This window comes from Anolis sagrei, chromosome 3, assembly GCF_037176765.1.
Source record: "Anolis sagrei isolate rAnoSag1 chromosome 3, rAnoSag1.mat, whole genome shotgun sequence".
NCBI classification, from domain to species: domain Eukaryota; kingdom Metazoa; phylum Chordata; class Lepidosauria; order Squamata; family Dactyloidae; genus Anolis; species Anolis sagrei.
The window spans coordinates 250887091-250904704 of record NC_090023.1 but is presented as its reverse complement, the minus strand read 5'-3'; the positions used below and the strand labels follow the sequence as shown (position 1 = coordinate 250904704).

At 38.5% G+C, this 17614-nt stretch overlaps 1 protein-coding gene across 11 annotated transcripts in view; it reads right to left on the bottom strand.

Annotated features, from left to right (window-relative positions):
- LOC132770524 (multiple epidermal growth factor-like domains protein 6) overlaps positions 1–17614 on the bottom strand; it is a 267021-nt gene that overhangs the window by 58717 nt on the left and 190690 nt on the right. For all 11 annotated transcript variants that reach the window (XR_010909523.1, XM_067466032.1, XM_067466033.1 and 8 more), the window contains 4 exons: positions 16424–16552; positions 14710–14844; positions 12199–12333; positions 9717–9848 (listed from right to left, as the gene is read on the bottom strand). Coding sequence is in view for 10 of the 11 variants with exons in the window: in XM_067466032.1 (XP_067322133.1) it covers positions 9717–9848; positions 12199–12333; positions 14710–14844; positions 16424–16552 (531 nt within the window). In the remaining variant the exon portion in view is untranslated. The remainder of the gene's footprint in view (positions 1–9716; positions 9849–12198; positions 12334–14709; positions 14845–16423; positions 16553–17614) is intronic.

Sequence of the window (17614 nt, the reverse complement as noted above, 5' to 3'; positions counted from 1 at the left end):
TGGCTGAGCTGGGAATAAAACTTTGGTCTCCAGAGTCATACTACCATGCCATGCTGGCTCCAGTTTTACTTTCAGCTTGCTCTGGAAGAAGAGCATATTATTAATACATTAATAAGATGCACATTTTACTTTTTGCTTGCATCAAATTTATTAATTGCATCAATTTCTTTATTTAATCAATTGGTATCCTCATATTTTATAAGGGCTCACGGTTTCTTTGCATGTGTCCCAGCAAGGATGAGATACAAAGGAAGATGCACCAAGGAAGGGAGAAATTATGTTCCACATCACGAGTAGTACATGTATCAGGCAATTAGTAAACATTTTGCACTGGATGCAAGTCAACATGTGAAGCTTCCTCTGCTCCTGGTTTTGTTAAGTGAATGAAAAGTCCTGTGACTCAAAAGGCTAGCTCACTGCTACCTGATCTCCATAAAGACATTATAATAACATTCAACCACCATGTCAGACTACACAGAGAAGCCATTGAAATACACAAGCAAGTGGACAATTTCAACAGAAAGGAGGAAACCATGAAAATGAAAAAAAATCTGGCTACCAGTATTAAAAAACTCAAAAATTGCAACAGCACAACAACAGAGAGGAAACAAACAAGGACATCTAATCACCTCTCAACAAAAGATTGCTCCAGGCACTGTCAGGCCATTATATGCTAATCAAGGTGGTCAGTTGAAACATTCACACCTAGCTCCAGCAGACAAGAGTCCTTTGTCTCACCCTGGTCATTCCACAGATATATAAACTTTTTTTCCTAGTTCCAACAGACCTCACTACCTCTGAGGATGCTTGCCATAGATGCAGGCGAAACGTCAGGAGAGAATGCCTCTAGACCATAGCCATATAGCCCGAAAAACCCTACAACAACCCAACTTCCTTAAGTTTTTTTTGTTTTTTTAAAGTAACTGCCTAAAGTTGTAGGTTTTTTGGGCTGTGTGGCCATGTTCTAGAAGCATTCTCTCTTGATGTCAGGAGAGAATGCTTCTAGAACATGGCCATACAGCCCAAAAAACTTACAACAACCCAGAGATTCTGGCCATGGAAGCCTTCAACAATACATTAACTGCCTAAATATCCTAATAGCACCAAATCCTGTCTAATTTTGGAAGTTGATCAGACCTGGTTAGTACTTAGATGGGAGATCAAATGACAGGCATTGTAGTCTACATTTCAGATGAAGACATTGGCAAACCACCTCTGAGTATTCCTTGTCTAAGAAAACGCTATGAAATTCATGTGTTCACCATAAATCTACATGAAGGCACATACAAATTGTATTGACGGGTGAATAGAATTTGGTACTCTGAATATTCTGGGTACCAAACCTTGCAAAGTGTCCTTGTATCCGCTAGAGGGCAGTAGGTGCATGCAAGATATGAAATAAACATTTTACCAAAGAATAATCCACTATATGAGGACTCAGGCGAAGATAACACTGACAAAGAAACATAGCAACTCTCATGACAAGAAGTGTAAAAAATTCAGTGTGGAAGAGACAGGTTTCTAAAATAGGATAAGCTGAAGATCATCTCTGGCAAAACATGCACATAAACAAGCATTATCATAGGTCTATCCAAAATAGAATGTCACTTGATTGCTTTTATTCTCTATCCAGCACTGGAAAGTGAAGCAACTTTGCAGAACTTGCTAGCGGATGACTCAGTAGATGCAGAAAATAATTCTAATTCACCCCTTGCTTTGGAAGTTGCAGTTTTACAAGTCTTTAGCCTCCTCTGCCAAAGAATGCTAGTGCTGCTAAGCCAAATTTTACATCCCAGAATTCCATAGCATTGAGTCATGGCAGTTAAAGTGGTACCAAACTGCATTAACTCTACAATATAGATGCAGTAATAGTACGATCACATAAGCTGACTTCTATATATACCTGAAGAATGTGATCCTTGAGAATTCTCCAAGTACTTTGACTTATAGAATCAAAGAGTTGGAAGAGACCTCGTGGGCCATCCAGTTCAACCCCCCTGTCAAGAAGCAGGAAAATTGCATTCAAAGCACCCCCAACAGACGGCCATCCAGCCTCTCTTTAAAAGCCTCCAAAGAAGGAACATCCACCACTCTCCGAGGCAGAGAGTTCCACTGGTGAACAGCTCTCACACTTAGGAAGTTCTTTCTAATGTTCAGGTGGAATCTCCTTTCCTGTAGTTTGAAGCCATTGATCCACATCCTAGTCTCCAGGGCAGCAAAAAACAAGCCTGCTCCCTCCTCCCTATGACTTCCTCTCACATATTGATACATGGCTATCATGTCTCCTTTCAACCTTCTCTTCAGCAGGCTAAACATGCCTAGCTCTTTCAGCTGCTCCTCAAAGGGCTTGTTCTTCAAACCCTTGATTACTTTAGCTGGAAACACTCCAGCTTTTCAACATCTCCCTTACATTGCGGTCCCCAGAACTTGTTCTGATTCATACTTTCAGACCAAACATGCAACTGTTCAATTGATTTTCCACTTTTCCAAATTTTACTACTTGTGAAGATTCCCAGAGATCAACATACATGTCCTCCATGTGGTCAAGCCACATTAGAGTTTGGTCAAAAGTGTGTGGCTAAAAGACAAGAGGAAAAATATTAATTAGGAAAAATATACAAAACTATCATAATAAGCTGAGAAATCATAGAACTTGTGTGCTGAGTTCTGGAAGGGCAAGTGTCTGCCCTCTGCAATTCATTCTCCGCTACTGAGTGCAAACTGCTTCTGCATTTTGAATTGGATTTGCAGAAAGGATAAAAGACAATGGGGGAATGGGACATAGAGAGAGAAATCGGGACATCATAAAAAAATAACTTAGGAAGTGGGACAGCAGAGAATGAGCAGGGAATGTCCTTGTCAAAACAACAATGCCAGCAAGGCCTGATAAGTTTGATTGTTACTCCCATTGAAACAATGACTAGAGGTTGGAAAAAGTATTTAAACTACAACCCAGTTGTCAAGATGATTGCGGAAATCCAGTAGATTTCAGTGTTGAACTAGGATACTTCGAATGACTGCTCTACCATGGAAATAAAACTGGCTCATCTCACAGGAAGGCAAAGGCAAACCTCCTCTGAAAGATTCTGCCAAGAAATATCTCTGATAGGTTCACAAAAACAGCAAGATTAAAGCTTTTGTACTCAAAGGCACATATCAGAGTACTGAAAAGTTGAGGTGGATCGGAGATGGAAGGGTCTCATTTCCAGAATAAAGGGGAAAGATAGATATAAGGAGCTAAATAAGACTATTTTCATGATTGAACAATTGTAAGAAATATAGCAAGAGTAGTAAACCGTTCGGGGGGGGGGGGTTATGAGGCTGTGGTGGAGGTGGGATTGGGGGAAATATTTGTATTTTGACTGCTGAATTTTGAAGATTGTATGTTTCTATGTATATGTGTGTGTCTATACACACACACACACACACACATATAGTAAAGGTGGATTGGAGATATAATCCCCCAAGTTCAAGCACATAGCTACAAGTCTTGCCATGTAGCTGGTTAGGAGATTTGAAAGCATGAGGTAGAAGTGCTCAATGCTCATTCATTTTTGGCAGCCTTCTTCTCCTTTCCACCTACTCATTTAATTGCTGTTGAGAGCTACATCAGAACTGATGTGAACTCCTGCTATATTCCTTCACATTAGAGACAAAAAAAAATGAAGAATCTCAGTTAAGAGGACGAAATACTAATCCTTTACTGCACTGACTGTAGTTTCTGCCACAAGGGATATTTTTCAAGAGAATAAAATGTCCTTACTTCAATAAGAATTCTGCCTCCACAAAGAACTTTTGTTCATTCACTGAATGTCTGGTATTGCAGAATGGGGTATGGAAAATAATTCACACTTTGAACTCATATTTTGCTGTGCTCACTCACCTACTTTGGGTCATTACACCTATCCCTTTTCTTTGGATACCTAAATGGTCATTTCTAAATGCTTAACTAGAGTTTTCAGTTACTGGGTGGATGTAAATATGGAAGGAAGGAAAATTGCATCCCAGGGTAGGGCAAAATTCTAATACTGGACACTTTTTTCATGTCAGGAGCAAGTTGAAAAATTACAAGTTGCTTCTGGTGTGAGACAATTGGCCGTCTGCAAGGACATTGCCCAGGGATTCCCAGATGTTTGATGTTTTACCATCCTTGTGGAAGGTTTCTCTTATGTTCCCACATTGGGAGCTGGAGCTGACAGAGGGAGATCATCCACACTCTCCCTAGATTTGAACCACTGAGCTGTTGGTCAGCAGTCTGGCCAGAACAAGGGTTTAACCCAATGTGCCACTGGCGGTTCCATATCGGACACTGTGAGGAAGGCAAACAAAAGGGTAAGGGGTTTCAAAACCATGTCTTATGAGGAGCAGCTTAGGGAGCTGGGTCTGTTAGCCTAGAGAAGAGAAGGGAAAGAAGTTATATGATAGCCAAGTTCAAATATTTGAAAGGATATCATATTAAGGAGGGAGCAGGGTTGTTTTATTCAGAAGACCAGGACACACAACACTGAATTTAAACTACAAGAGAATGGATTCTATATTGTTAGGAAGAAGCTTTTGACAGTAAGAGCTATTCTACAGTGGAATATGCTGCCTTGGAATGTGGTGGAGTCGCATTCTCTGAAGGTTTTCACACAGAAGCTGGATGGCCACCTGTTGGGAATGATTTGATTCCCACATAGCAGAATGAATTTGGACGGAATGGCATTTGTTGTTGTTGTGTTTTTTTTGTTTTTGTTTTTGCTTCTTCCAACTCTGTCTTTCTAATATTTAATAATCTGCCCTTCTTGCAACTACACTTCTGGGCTTTGCAATGGATCACTGTTAGATGTGCTCCATGGAAGAAATGGGGAGAACATAATGGTGTCATGAGTTCCTGACCTCTTTAACTGTGTTTAAAGGACTGGCCCTACGTTGTCTGCACTTGCCTGGTAAATTATCCCCACTTCTTGAGCAGATCAATACAATCATTACAACAGATTTTAAAATGTCACCCTTGAAAACGCATCAACTCCTTTTTTGAAGAGGCTACAGAGAGAAGAGAGGAGAGGTGGAGAGAGAATATCTTTCTCACAAAAGGTTCCCAACCAGCCAGCAGTGCAAGTGCAGGCTCCACTCATGTGGTCACAGAGCACTCCATTCTTGCACTGACAGCTATATTTACAGCTGAGGCCAAAAGTTCCCTTGGGGCACTCTGCATTCACAGAAAAAAAGAGAGATACATTGGGACAAAGTCAGGCACAGGCCTGCCATCAATTCTGAAAGGTCTCTAATTAGTTTAAATGACTGCCACATACACAAACACTGAACACTGATGTTGCTTTTCAAGAAATTCATTTTAAGATAACCACAGAACATAGCTGTATGAGTGGATCACAGCTTTAAAAATTGCCTTTTTGTACTTCTGGTTGGGCAATTCTGAAATAAGTAGTTTCACCTGCCCAGTAATTTTTTCCTCTTTGATTTGGTGTAGGTATTGCCATTCTAAAGAAATGTGAACAACACACATAATCTGATATTGGATGTAAAATGCAAGTGCCTCATAAACCTGCCTTTCAATAGAGAAAAGAGGGAAGGGAAGTTTATTTGTGTCCTTCAATGCATTTGAAGCAGTGGACTGTAATCCAAAAACATACAAGCTGAAATAAACCTGTTAACCTAAAAAAAGGAACCAGAAAAAACTCCTCTTTCTTCCCTCTCTCTTCTTTTTTAACACTAAAATGGACTTGCACAACTGTCCCTTGGAAAGAAAACCAGGTTTCATCATTTCAAAAATGTATTTTATGGACATATACGTGAAGTTGCACACATTATGTAAATTTCCTCTTTCCAGAAAACAGAAAAGAAATGGGCTAAATATATACCTGGGAAACAAAGATGTGAAAATAAGGAGTTGCTTTTTTTCATAGCATCAGCTGATTTGTACAACATTTTTGATGTAAAAGTGGAATGTGACAAAGAGATATTAAACCGGAAGAAGTTTCATGCTAAAATCAGGTGCACGGTCTGAAAAAAGCCCCTAAATTATTCTCCCTTCTATAGTATATGTATATAGTATATTATAGGGGCCCCTAGTGATGTGGCAGGTTAAACCGCTGAGTTGCTGAACTTGTTGACCAAAAGGTTGATGGTTCCAATCCAGGGAGTGCGATAAGTTCCCACTGTTAGCCCCAGCTTCTGCCAACCTAACAGTTGAAAAACATGCAAATGTGAGTAGATCAATAGGTACTGCTTCTGCAGGGAGGTAACAGTGCTCCATGCAGTAATCTGGCTACATGACCTTCGAGGTGTCTACAGAAAATGAAGGCTCTTTGGCTTAGAAATGGAGATGAGCACCACCTCCAGAGTTGGACACGACTCTTAATGTCAATGGAAACCTTTATCTTTACTATAGTATATGTATGAAGCTAAAAGTTCTGGCTGGGCAGAAATCTGAGTCCTTCCAAGTAGACTCTTCTACATCCTGGAAAGAATATGGGCTAAACTCCTTCCTAGATGCATTTGCCAAGAAGAAAAAAACCTATTCATTTATTCTAAAAATGTGCTGCTTCAGCAAGAAATGATTAATAGCTTACAATATTCACAGTGTTTCCCAGTACATCCTACTTCACAGAAGCAATTCCCAGTAACAGGGTCACAACTGCCATCACTGTTGTTGCAGCCACGTATACTTCCACGGGGAATTGTCCCCAGAGGCCAGGATTACATGGGGCAAAATAATAGGGTTTAACAATGGATGTAACAAACTCCACCATTTGGAGTGGACGTTGTCTTCCTGTCTACAGCAAGAATGGGGAATAAGGGTCCCTTGATTTATTACAACTCCCATCATAATATTTCACTACCGGCTTAGCTGGCTATGAATCATATATAATTTGGGCAGTAGATATATGAAGCAATATGGGAACTGGAGAAAAATAGTGGGGGTGGCATACTTTCCTATCCTTGCTCTGGGATATCTATGATGGCCATATTTCCTTCTATCCATGGTAGCCACTGGTGAATCAGCTTTTAAAATTTGTCATTTTTGTCACCTCTCGCTTTCAATACTTCAGAGTAACATAACAAAACTTAATGATTTGTCTAGCAAGGAGTGGGGGTTATATAGGTCTCCAGAGATTGTTGACTACAACTCCCATAATTCTTAGGAAAAACAGCCAAAGATGTGAAACCAAGGGTATTATAGTCCAACAATATTTGGAGGACTACCCAGCTGGACATGAAAGTATTAGCTTTCTCCTGTTATTTCTTCTGAAGAACTAATAAGCAGATACTTCCTCTGAATCTAGAAGGTTACACAGCCATCATGATAAACAGCTATTGGTAGACTGCTAAACAGATGGACATCTTTCAGGAGTGCTTTAATTGTGCATTTCTGCATGGCAGGAAATTAAGTTAGATGAACCTTGTAGTCCCTTTAAAGTCTAAGATTTTAAGAATGGGTCCACTTACTTTGTATAGCCCTGTCACTTTTGAATATAGTAGCAACATGCTGTAAGAGGACTAGCATAATAAATGCTAAACTTAAACGAGGAGAGCCTGGGTTCAACTCCATGCTCGGGACTTCTCTGTGCATTGTTTTTAGGAAATACTTTAAAAATATGCTCTTTAAAATATTACACGTAGTTGTGACATATAAGGTTTTGAAAGTGCAGTCATCATTCAATGTATAAAATTGCTCTTAGTCATCTAGATAATTAGGTAGATAGTTCTGGGTAAATCACTGTTTCATAGAATCATAGAACCATAGAGTTGGAAGAGACCTTGTGGACCATCCAGTCCAACCCCCTTCCAAGAAGTAGGAAAATCGCAAAGTTGTTGAAATCGCATGGTTGTTGAAAGAATTAAAATGAAGTATCCCATTCATTTAATCTTGGAGGAAGCAGATGGCATTCTAGTGAACCAAGAAAGGATGCCTTTGGACTTCTTGCACTTAAATCATAGCAGCCTATCATCTATTACATTGCTGAATCCATTCTGGGATTAATAGGAGCTATCCAAGGTACTGAACTTTGTTCTCCAAAAAGCTTCTGTACCATGGACAGATCCCATAAAATATTCCCTTACAAGCCAGTGTAGCTCCTGTAAAACCCATCCTAGGTTTACCATTCTAAAGAAATTGAGACTTTGGCTAGCTCTGCAATTAAATGGGTAGTATAGTATGATCTGCCTGGTCATTGCTCAATAAAGCAGATAGAAGTGATGTCTGTTAGCAACCTATAATCTCCTGTACATTCTGGTTGCCATAATTTGGCATTCCAGGTGAGGAAGGAAATCATCTAAGATTTATATTCACAACTGAGGAATTGTCTCTCAAACTCAAGAGAGTACAAGTTACTTGTTGTAAGGGAAACTCACAGCAACCCAGTACAAGTTACTGTTCAGACAAATACCCCCCTCCCCACACACAGTGGAGTAATACTGTGTATTAGTCCTTAACTAAGCTGCATTGAAAATTGACAAGTGGAGGGGGGGGGGGGTAGCAGATGAAACTGGTTGCCAATCTGAATACTGAAAATACAGACTGTGCTTGGAGGGACTGACACGCAGTGATGGAATAAAATTCTTCTATCAAAAGCTTCTCTGCCTCACCAGTCGTCGCTCTCCATACTTCAGACTTAGATAATTAAGGATTATCAACAGCCAGGCTAGATAACCCCATAAATACACAATTTCAGAAGCAAAACGATTAACATGGATGTATGGCTATATGGCTATATGGATATATATCTATATATCCATAGCATGAGAAAGTTAATTGCCTAAGTCAGGATTTCAGGATTTCGATTATGCCTGATGAGACAGAAAGAGCAGGTGCTGATAATGGAGGCTTTGACTTATGCTGCTTGCAGTCACAGCCAGTCCAACCCAGGGGACATGAGCATTCACCAGTGATAGGGCTACATGCAGCATTACTGTTACAGCTGCATTGCAGCAAGCATTTTTTTCCATGGTAACCAGTGGGACAAGCTGAAAAGAGACGCACCATGCAGGACTTGTCAGTTAGATATATGAACTCAAACAAAAGCATCTGTTTTCCATGAGCGAGAACAATGCTGGTCACGATCCATTCATTAGAGATCCCTAAACAAGAGGGGATCTCAAAAATCACTAAATACCATGGTAGGACGATCCACCCACCCACCACTCCTGCGTGCAACACATTTCTGTGGAAACTGCTGCTCCACTGTTGCTAATTTTAATATTGTATTAGGTTGTCTTGTGTAATCAAACACCTGTAGAAATCACTGCCCCTAGTTCACTAATTTTATATCATATTTCATTGTGTTATGATTATATAGAAATCTAGACAGGTATTATACTTCACTCTGTGGAATGGTGGTCTTGAGACAGTAATTTTCTCAGAGGAAATCCAGGTGACACACATGGTATCCTGTGATGTTTCCTGTTATTATTACATTTCTGAAACATTAAAATTAATATGAAATCATTGCAGCTTTGTAAATGGCTTGTGAGCAATATATCATAAGCAGAGAATAGGAATGCAGGGTTGGAGTTTATAGTGTTGTTTTTTGGGGATTTTTTTTTGCATACATGCTGCTCTCATTCTGAATTTTAATTAGGTGTTTTAAGAAATATTCACACCTTCATGTTCCATTTTAGGGAACTGCATTGATTTGACTGTAAAGAGAGTCACTTGTTCATTTTCTTACACCTCAGTTTTCTCCCAACCCAACCTGTAAATACTTCATACTTACAAACATTACAATACTTTCCAATGTACCCAGAGGGACATTCACACATCCCAGTTTCTTTGTTACACTGTCCTCCATTCTCACAGGAATCACAGGCAAAGTGACAGTTCACACCCCAGAAGCCATCAGGGCAATCTAAAAGGGAAAAAAAAGGAAAAAGGAGGAGCAATCACAAAGGGATTATAATTCTATACAAAAAGAGAAGACAAAATCTATTGAATGTGTGTAGTAGAAACAGTTGCAGTACTTTCCAAGTCCAGAGAAAATGATTTGTGCAATTTCAGACACTAGCTGCATATTCTTATAGGTGTTTACTAGCAATAAAATCCCATCAATTATTTCCTAGCAAGTATTCAAAGCCTTAGAAGGTTTTCAGAATGTCTAAACTCATGGAAAATACTGGGATTTAAAATCTCTTCAGGGTCTGAATTGGAACCTAGATCCATGTTAATCCTAACATAGCACAGAAATCATTTCACTTTGGGGAAATCTGATCCTTGTGGTTATATGGCACTTTAAGATTTACATTAAACATCTGCGTTAAGTGCTTTTAAAAATAGTTCAGGAGACGGAGAATAGGGATGAGATAAAAAGGCTGTCTGAGACATTTGAAAGCTGATGCCATTACAAATGAAATGAAAATAATCATGCAACTTTCAGCATAAGCACTACTAGCTTGCAACCCCTCCCCCCAAACTCCTACTTATTAAAAGACCAAACATGGACTTTAAAAAAGAAACTTGCGTCAAACCTGTCCTGCCATGCACACACAAATATATGAAGAAATTAGCAAAGGCAGTTTTAGGAGAAGGGAAATTGCTTAAGCCTTTTTCGGAGGCTTCTAGCCAGCAAGTCTGTTGGCAGCAGGTCCAAAGCAGCCTTTATAGCCTGCGGCTCTAGTTTCCACAGAAAGCTATGTAGTCAGGAATACAGACCATCTTATTATGCAGATTCACCTATATGTAAAGAGCTGTCCTGATCAATTTCTGGCATACGTATACCACAGACTATTGCTGGAGGACGTACAAAATACCTAGACAGGTGTCCTTGTTAGCCATTTTCTAGGACCTCAAATGCAATTTTATGGTAGTTCTCAGTCACTGTTTTTTTAGGTTCCAGATTTTATACAGAAATCATTATACACAAAGGGTCCTGGGAATGAATCTCTCACATAATGGACTGTAATGGGTTTCCTGCCTTATTTATTTATTTATTTATTTATTTATTTATTTATTTATTATACTTATATACCGCCTTTCTCAGCCTATTGGCAACTCAAGGCGATTTACAACAAGTTAGTACACATAATAGCAAAGTACAGATTAAGCATTAAAACAATATAAAACCACAGTAAGAACAGTAAAAACCAATTTGGCTCTTCCTCCAGTCTGCAACTGAATGTCGTCATAGTTTGTTTCAGGAACAAACAGCTGTCAGGCCCACTCCTGTGATCCAGTTACTTATTATATCTATTTCTGTCGTCTCTTACTTATAGGTTCAGTTCCCAGGTCTCAGGACCTGTACTCCCATATCTGGCCCTAAGTGCAAGAGGAAGGAGTATCAGAATAAGAGGTGTGATATGCTTCCTGTGACATACTTAATGGTGTCATGAAGATCTTCCCACATCACTTCGCAATATATCATTCTTAAGTCCGAGATATGGACCTGAAATCCATAGCTTAAAACAGTCCAGAGAGGGTAAACCACCTTAGAGATCTCAGTGAACACTGTGCTCTTTAGTGTACAATTTACACCAGGAAAAATAAAATCTCCTCTATCAATAAATCAGTTTCCTTCCTATATTAAAAAAAATCTGTCTATTTGTTTCAGTTCCCTGCTGATCCAATATCTTCTTTTAATTTGTATCTTCCTTCTGTTATATTAACTGATTGAGACAGCGTATCCATCATACATATGCTGTACAGCTACACACTTGTAATCCTTCTGGTCTCCTGTTGAGTCACCCTGCTTTTTATCATCTCAACAGAAGAATAAAAAACCAAGAAAATATTAAAAAGCAATTTTTGATGCAAGTGAAGCTCTATCAAGTGCTTGGAGACTATCTTGCCCTGGAGATTCAGGGGTAACTTCCTTTTGACTGTGTACAGGATGCTTGCTGAATGCATTCACATGTATATGATGAGTTTTGATGCATTCATAAGCATATGGCAAATGAGCCTGAGAATGACTTCCAATGAGGTTGAGCAATTCTGAATAATTTAGGACCAATTTTTCTTTACCCTGTAGATCTCCAAGGAGCACAGAATTTCTCCTCATAACATTGGAGATGGCGAGGAATACATTTCTCTCATTAACAACTATCTACCCATTTTTCATTTTAAAAATACACTAATCACCCTCCTGGAAATCTCCAGGAACATGCTTTTAGGTACATTTGGTAAGGAGGTGGGGTGGATGGAACTCTGCCAAACCCTTCAGTTACACATACACATACAGAAACAGAAACACGTCTTCAAGAACATACGGAAGTTGCACTTTTCTCCATGGAATCCTGCTGGACATTGATGTTTGCAGTCTCCAGTTTCATGGTCACACAAAGAAACCAAAGAACAGTTACATCTCTGTTGACAGGCTGCTCCATAAAAACCAGGCAAACATTCTGGGAAGAAAAAAATAGCAAAGTGTGAGCATTCACAACAGGGGCACAAGTTTCCGTTCAGTTACTTTATGTCTATAACACTGAGGGATAATTGATGAAGGGGCTGAGCCTTAACTTTTCCCACCAATATCAAATGTGAGAATCTTTATGTATCCTGCTCTCTCATTACCACCAAATTTGGCAACTTTTAAAAAACCATTACCTTACTTCTGGAGCTTTTGTGATTTTCTTCATCTTCCCCATGGGGGAGGCTTTATTCCTTTAAACCCACCACAGGATATAAAAAGAGATGGATGATATTCAGGCTGTAGCTATATTCTATGACATTTACTTTCATCAGCTCTTGTGGGTCGATTTCCTCATCTAATTTTAGAAAATCAGTACTAGTCATCAAAGTTAATCCCTACAACTGAACAACTTGTGTGAACACAAACAGGTACAATATACCTAGAGACATGGACAGACCCCCCCCCCCCCCCCAATCATGTATTTGTTATTATGGCTTCACCTATCCATGCTCAAAAAATATCCCATTCTCCTGCCTACATGGGTTTTTGGGCCTTCAGTATTATTCCATGGAATGCTTCTGGCTCAGGCATACTAAAAATATGTGGTTTACTATCATCCACATTTTCAAGTATCCTTAAAAGAGGTGTGTATCTTAGAACATATACCCTACAGATACCAGGGCAGGGGTGTCATACTGTCTGTTACTAAATATTTATTAAACAGAAGTGAAATATACACCTCAAGATTACTTTGTGTGTTAAAGCATATGGTTACAAAATTCACTGGTTCAGTTGTTATTGTTGTGTATTTAAATATTAATCTATATGAATTGCACATCATGTTTTCCCTCCTTTTTGACTGAAAACAGGGTAAGTAAAAATCTGACTGATACCTGACCCCTAATCCTGGTTTTCCCTTGCCTCAAATAAATTCTTATCTCAACTTAATCTAACCAATAATCTCTTCAAATCACCTCCAGTCTCACAGTCAGACATCATTCACCTCCAACATCCCAGGTGCCTTTGTCTCCTGACAAATCAGCAAACTTTAATTTCTGCACTATTGGTTCAGTACTTTACAATGCATTGTCTTATTTACTCTGATATAAATTGAATAACACACTTACAGTAATACAGATCTTTATAGAGGAGCAGGAGGCCACTCTCTAGCATTTATGGCCCATTCAACATTTCCCACAGCATTTGTCAGTCCACAGAAGGACTGTTGATACTGTTGCTTCATGGAAACACATGAATGAAATAATGTATGCAGAACAGTTTAGACATGAATGAGGTGAGTGGTCTGGACTCCAAAGAGAAAGAAAGAAGAGGGTACTACATCTGTGAGTGTGTCCTTGTTTCTTCCCTCTCCAAGATGAGATCAACTACTTCTTCTTCATCTGAATTATCTCTCCCCTTCCTGTCTAGAGAATGAGTTTATCTCACTCTTGCAGTGTCTCTGCAAACAGAACTCTTTGAACTCACTAAAACATATGTACATCGTTTGATCTTTTTGTGTCTAACTTCTTTGAACCTGGTGTTCAGTGTACATCTGACATGCTTGTACAATAGGTGATATTTCCCCGCTTTTGGTCAGATCAACAAAAAAGGACACATTTCACATTTCCTTGTAGAGATCTACAACAAAGAGATAACTAAAATATAAATTATCAGATTTCCTTTTATTCAGTGCCAACTCTGCTGATAAGCAGACTGATGTGACCATTGCCCCGGGTCACAGATTCTGGCATTTATGAACATTATTTGCTTCATGTGTTTCCATCAGTTATAGATTAGTTTTGAATGTATTTTTGCAAGTCTGAGACTCTTCCTTTGTGTACTACTCAGAGTAATAAAAGACGAATATTTTCTTAGTTATGTCATTTGTTATGATTGCATTTTCATTGGCCAAAAGAATTCATTGTTTCGGATATCAAAATAAGTTGGAGGAACTAAAGTACAACAACTCTTCACTTTGGAAGGAGCAGAAGGGAAAACATTTGCATCCTGCAATGATTGACTTCTTATTTATTTAACTAAATGTTTATGTGTTGTGTTAGCTGTCTTTCACAGGACAGCCAAAATAGCTTACAAAGCAAACTGAGAAATAAATTAATCACTAAAACACTCATCAAAATGAGAACCATGCCACATAATTTTCAAACCTGGATAGAAGCCTTATAAAAATCCCTGTTAAATATAAGCAAGAGAGCTATTCTAAACCACCACCATCATTCTCAAGTACCTGGAAGGAAAATAAACTTGAGATTTATACCTCAGAAGACAAGCAGAAAAGAGCAATATGGAATGAGGGAAGAATAAATAACAATGTGGAGAAAGGCATCAGGCCATATAGGAAAATGCCTACTTTTCTGACACTTGGTTCCTTCATAGCCTGGTCTGCAGATGCAAGTTCCATTTCTGGGATCACAATTCAAGGTGTGCTCCTTCACACACTGGCAATCTTCTGAGCAGCCAGCTCCATAGACCCATTTGGGGCATGCTAAAGTCAGATTAAAGATAAATATGGATATAGTTATTTCACTAGTAAAAGTAGACCATGAAGATTCAGGCAGGCAGGTAGACAAGCAAGAAAAAATATTTCACCCCACCCAGCAATATTAGTCTATCTCTATTCAGAAATTGATTGAATTTGTCTACATGATATGAATCATTTAGATCATTAATGTTAGACAAGACAGACTGCAATCCTATAAACCCTTAAACCAGGGCTAAGTCTCACGCAGCTAAATGGATCTTATTCATATGGAAATGTGTAAACATGATTTTTGGATGGTCCACCTTTGAAACAAGCTTATATAGACTAATCAACTGATTCTCATTACAGGCCTGCTATTTATTTATTTTCCCCAAGACAACACTTTTCTAGTAGTTTTTAGTTCCATTAGCATGATGATATGATAAATATCTAGTGGAAGCTGACTTCAGAATCATACTGGAGGATCTAAATATTAGGGCTGGGCGGTTTCGTTCATTAATTTCGTAATTCGTTATTAATTCGTTATTTTTTTTTATAACGAAGCGATATTGAACCATTCAGGAGCAACTAAAAATCGAAACGAATTTTTCAATTCGTTTCGTAATTGTTTCATAATTGTTTCGAAATCGTTTCAAAATCGTTTCGAAATCGTTTTGTTATTATTTCCGCATGTCTGGTGCAAGTTTTATAGTTGTTGTTTGTTTTATCAGTGAAAAAAAATATAATTATCACACCAACAGTCAACAACAGAGGGAGAGGGAAGCTTCAGAAGTTCCCCCTGTCCCATTTGGAGGTTTTTTTAGCGTATTGCGCGGTCGCGTCCGCCATTAATGAATCGATTCGTAATTGTTTTGTAATTGTTTCGTTATTGTTTCGTAATTTCTGAAATTTCGTAAATTTCGAACTTTTTTAAAGAAAAATTTCGGAATTCTTTTAAAAATCGAAACGCAAAAACCCCCTAAAAACGAATCGAGTTTAGAAACAAATTTTTCCGTGGTTGCCCAGCCCTACTAAATATGTCTGGAGAGAATACTCATGTGTAGGGCAGCAGTGGAGATCGTAGCAAATACAGCAATCAATAAATAATCAATTCCATAAATGCTTAAACTTGAAATATGGAGAAATGACTGTATTTTTTCTGCTGTTTTAAATTGTGGGTACAGTTTCATTAAATATTAGAAAAGTTACTATTTGGACTGCAACTTCTAAGATCCTCAAACCAGCATGGTCCCTGTTATAAAACTATAGCCTCTTCTACACTGCCCTACATCCCAAGTTCTGATGCTAGATTATCTGCTTTGAACTGCTAGATAATCTAGGATGAGCAGATAATCTGGGATCAGATTCTGGGATATAGGACAGTGGAGAAGGGGCCTATAACTGTTCCAAGCACTAATTCTTATAGAACTTTCTAAATTCAGTTTCAAATTATCTCAGAGTGTGGCAACGGAAAGGCACTCTTGATTTAAATATACAAATAAATAAAACACATAAACTCTTGTTTTATAAGCAGTTTACAATAATGTGAGGCATCTTTTAATCCATGAGGTACAGTTTTTTGGTATGTGGTGTGACGACTCACTTAGATGGCAGAAGCGACCATATAACCCAGGATTGCACAAGCAGGCTCCATATAATCTGTGGCAATATCCATTGTTGGCACAGTTGCATTTCTTGTTGCAGTGCTTCCCAAAATGTCCTTTGGGGCAGCCTGGTGTATATGCAGCAAAAAGAAGAAAGACAATATAAATGTCACTGATATGGTAATTGCTCTCTGTCATCAATAGCAACATGTTAAGCAAGAGGATTTTTATTAGAAGGACACTTATTTATAGATATTCATTTCCATGTTTTTTGAGACTGCAACAAGATCTATGAGAACATTCCTGTAATGATTATGTATGTTCCATCGGGGCATCACTTCAGAAATGTTGCAGGCGGACCAAAGATTGAAAATGGAGATACTCATATTTCTTGTTGCATCTACAATGAAGCATCTAAAAACATACTTTGGAGGGCTATAGCTCCCAGAGTCCCCTGACTTCCTATGGTTAATTATCATGGTTTATAGTACCAGTGCTTGGGGAAATTGGTTCTTTTGGTAAAAATTTCCAAAATTCTCCATCCCGTGGATAGAGTGCTCTAGCTCACTGGATGACACTGGAGATTATAACCCAGAAAGTCACTTCTCAGAGTTTTGCTATCTATAGAGTAGTATGCGGTAGTTTCCCGTAACTCTATGTTGCTGCTTATGCTTGCTATACAACCAACTGTACAGTTTTAACAGTGTGTCATGTTAGTCTTGTAGCCTTGTGGAAAGTGTGTTTCTGTGGAGTGCATTTGTGAAAGGAAGACTCCAGACAAACGTTATAGCAGAAAGAAAGATACTTTGTAATAATTTAAGATCTGGAAATCTGGAAAGTCTAGAAACCAATACAAAATTAGCTCTGGAGGGTGTAGACTAAAAATTCAGCATGTTTTACTCTTTTCAAATATTTGTCTCATCACTTCCAGTCACAAATAGAACTATTCTGCCTATTTAAATATTTTAAATAAGTTAAAGTGAAAGTTGAAAGTGCAATGACCCAAGACTGTTTACAACAATGGCTATGTCTCTGTGTGATAGGTGATGTTATTTTATGTGATGTGTTTAATAATGTTTAATGTTTTATTAGGGGAGGGTCAATTTTAATATTTTATACTGTTTTTATTGATGGCATTGAATTGTTGCCAACACTGTGAACCCACTTGAGTCCTCTTCAGGGTTGAGAAG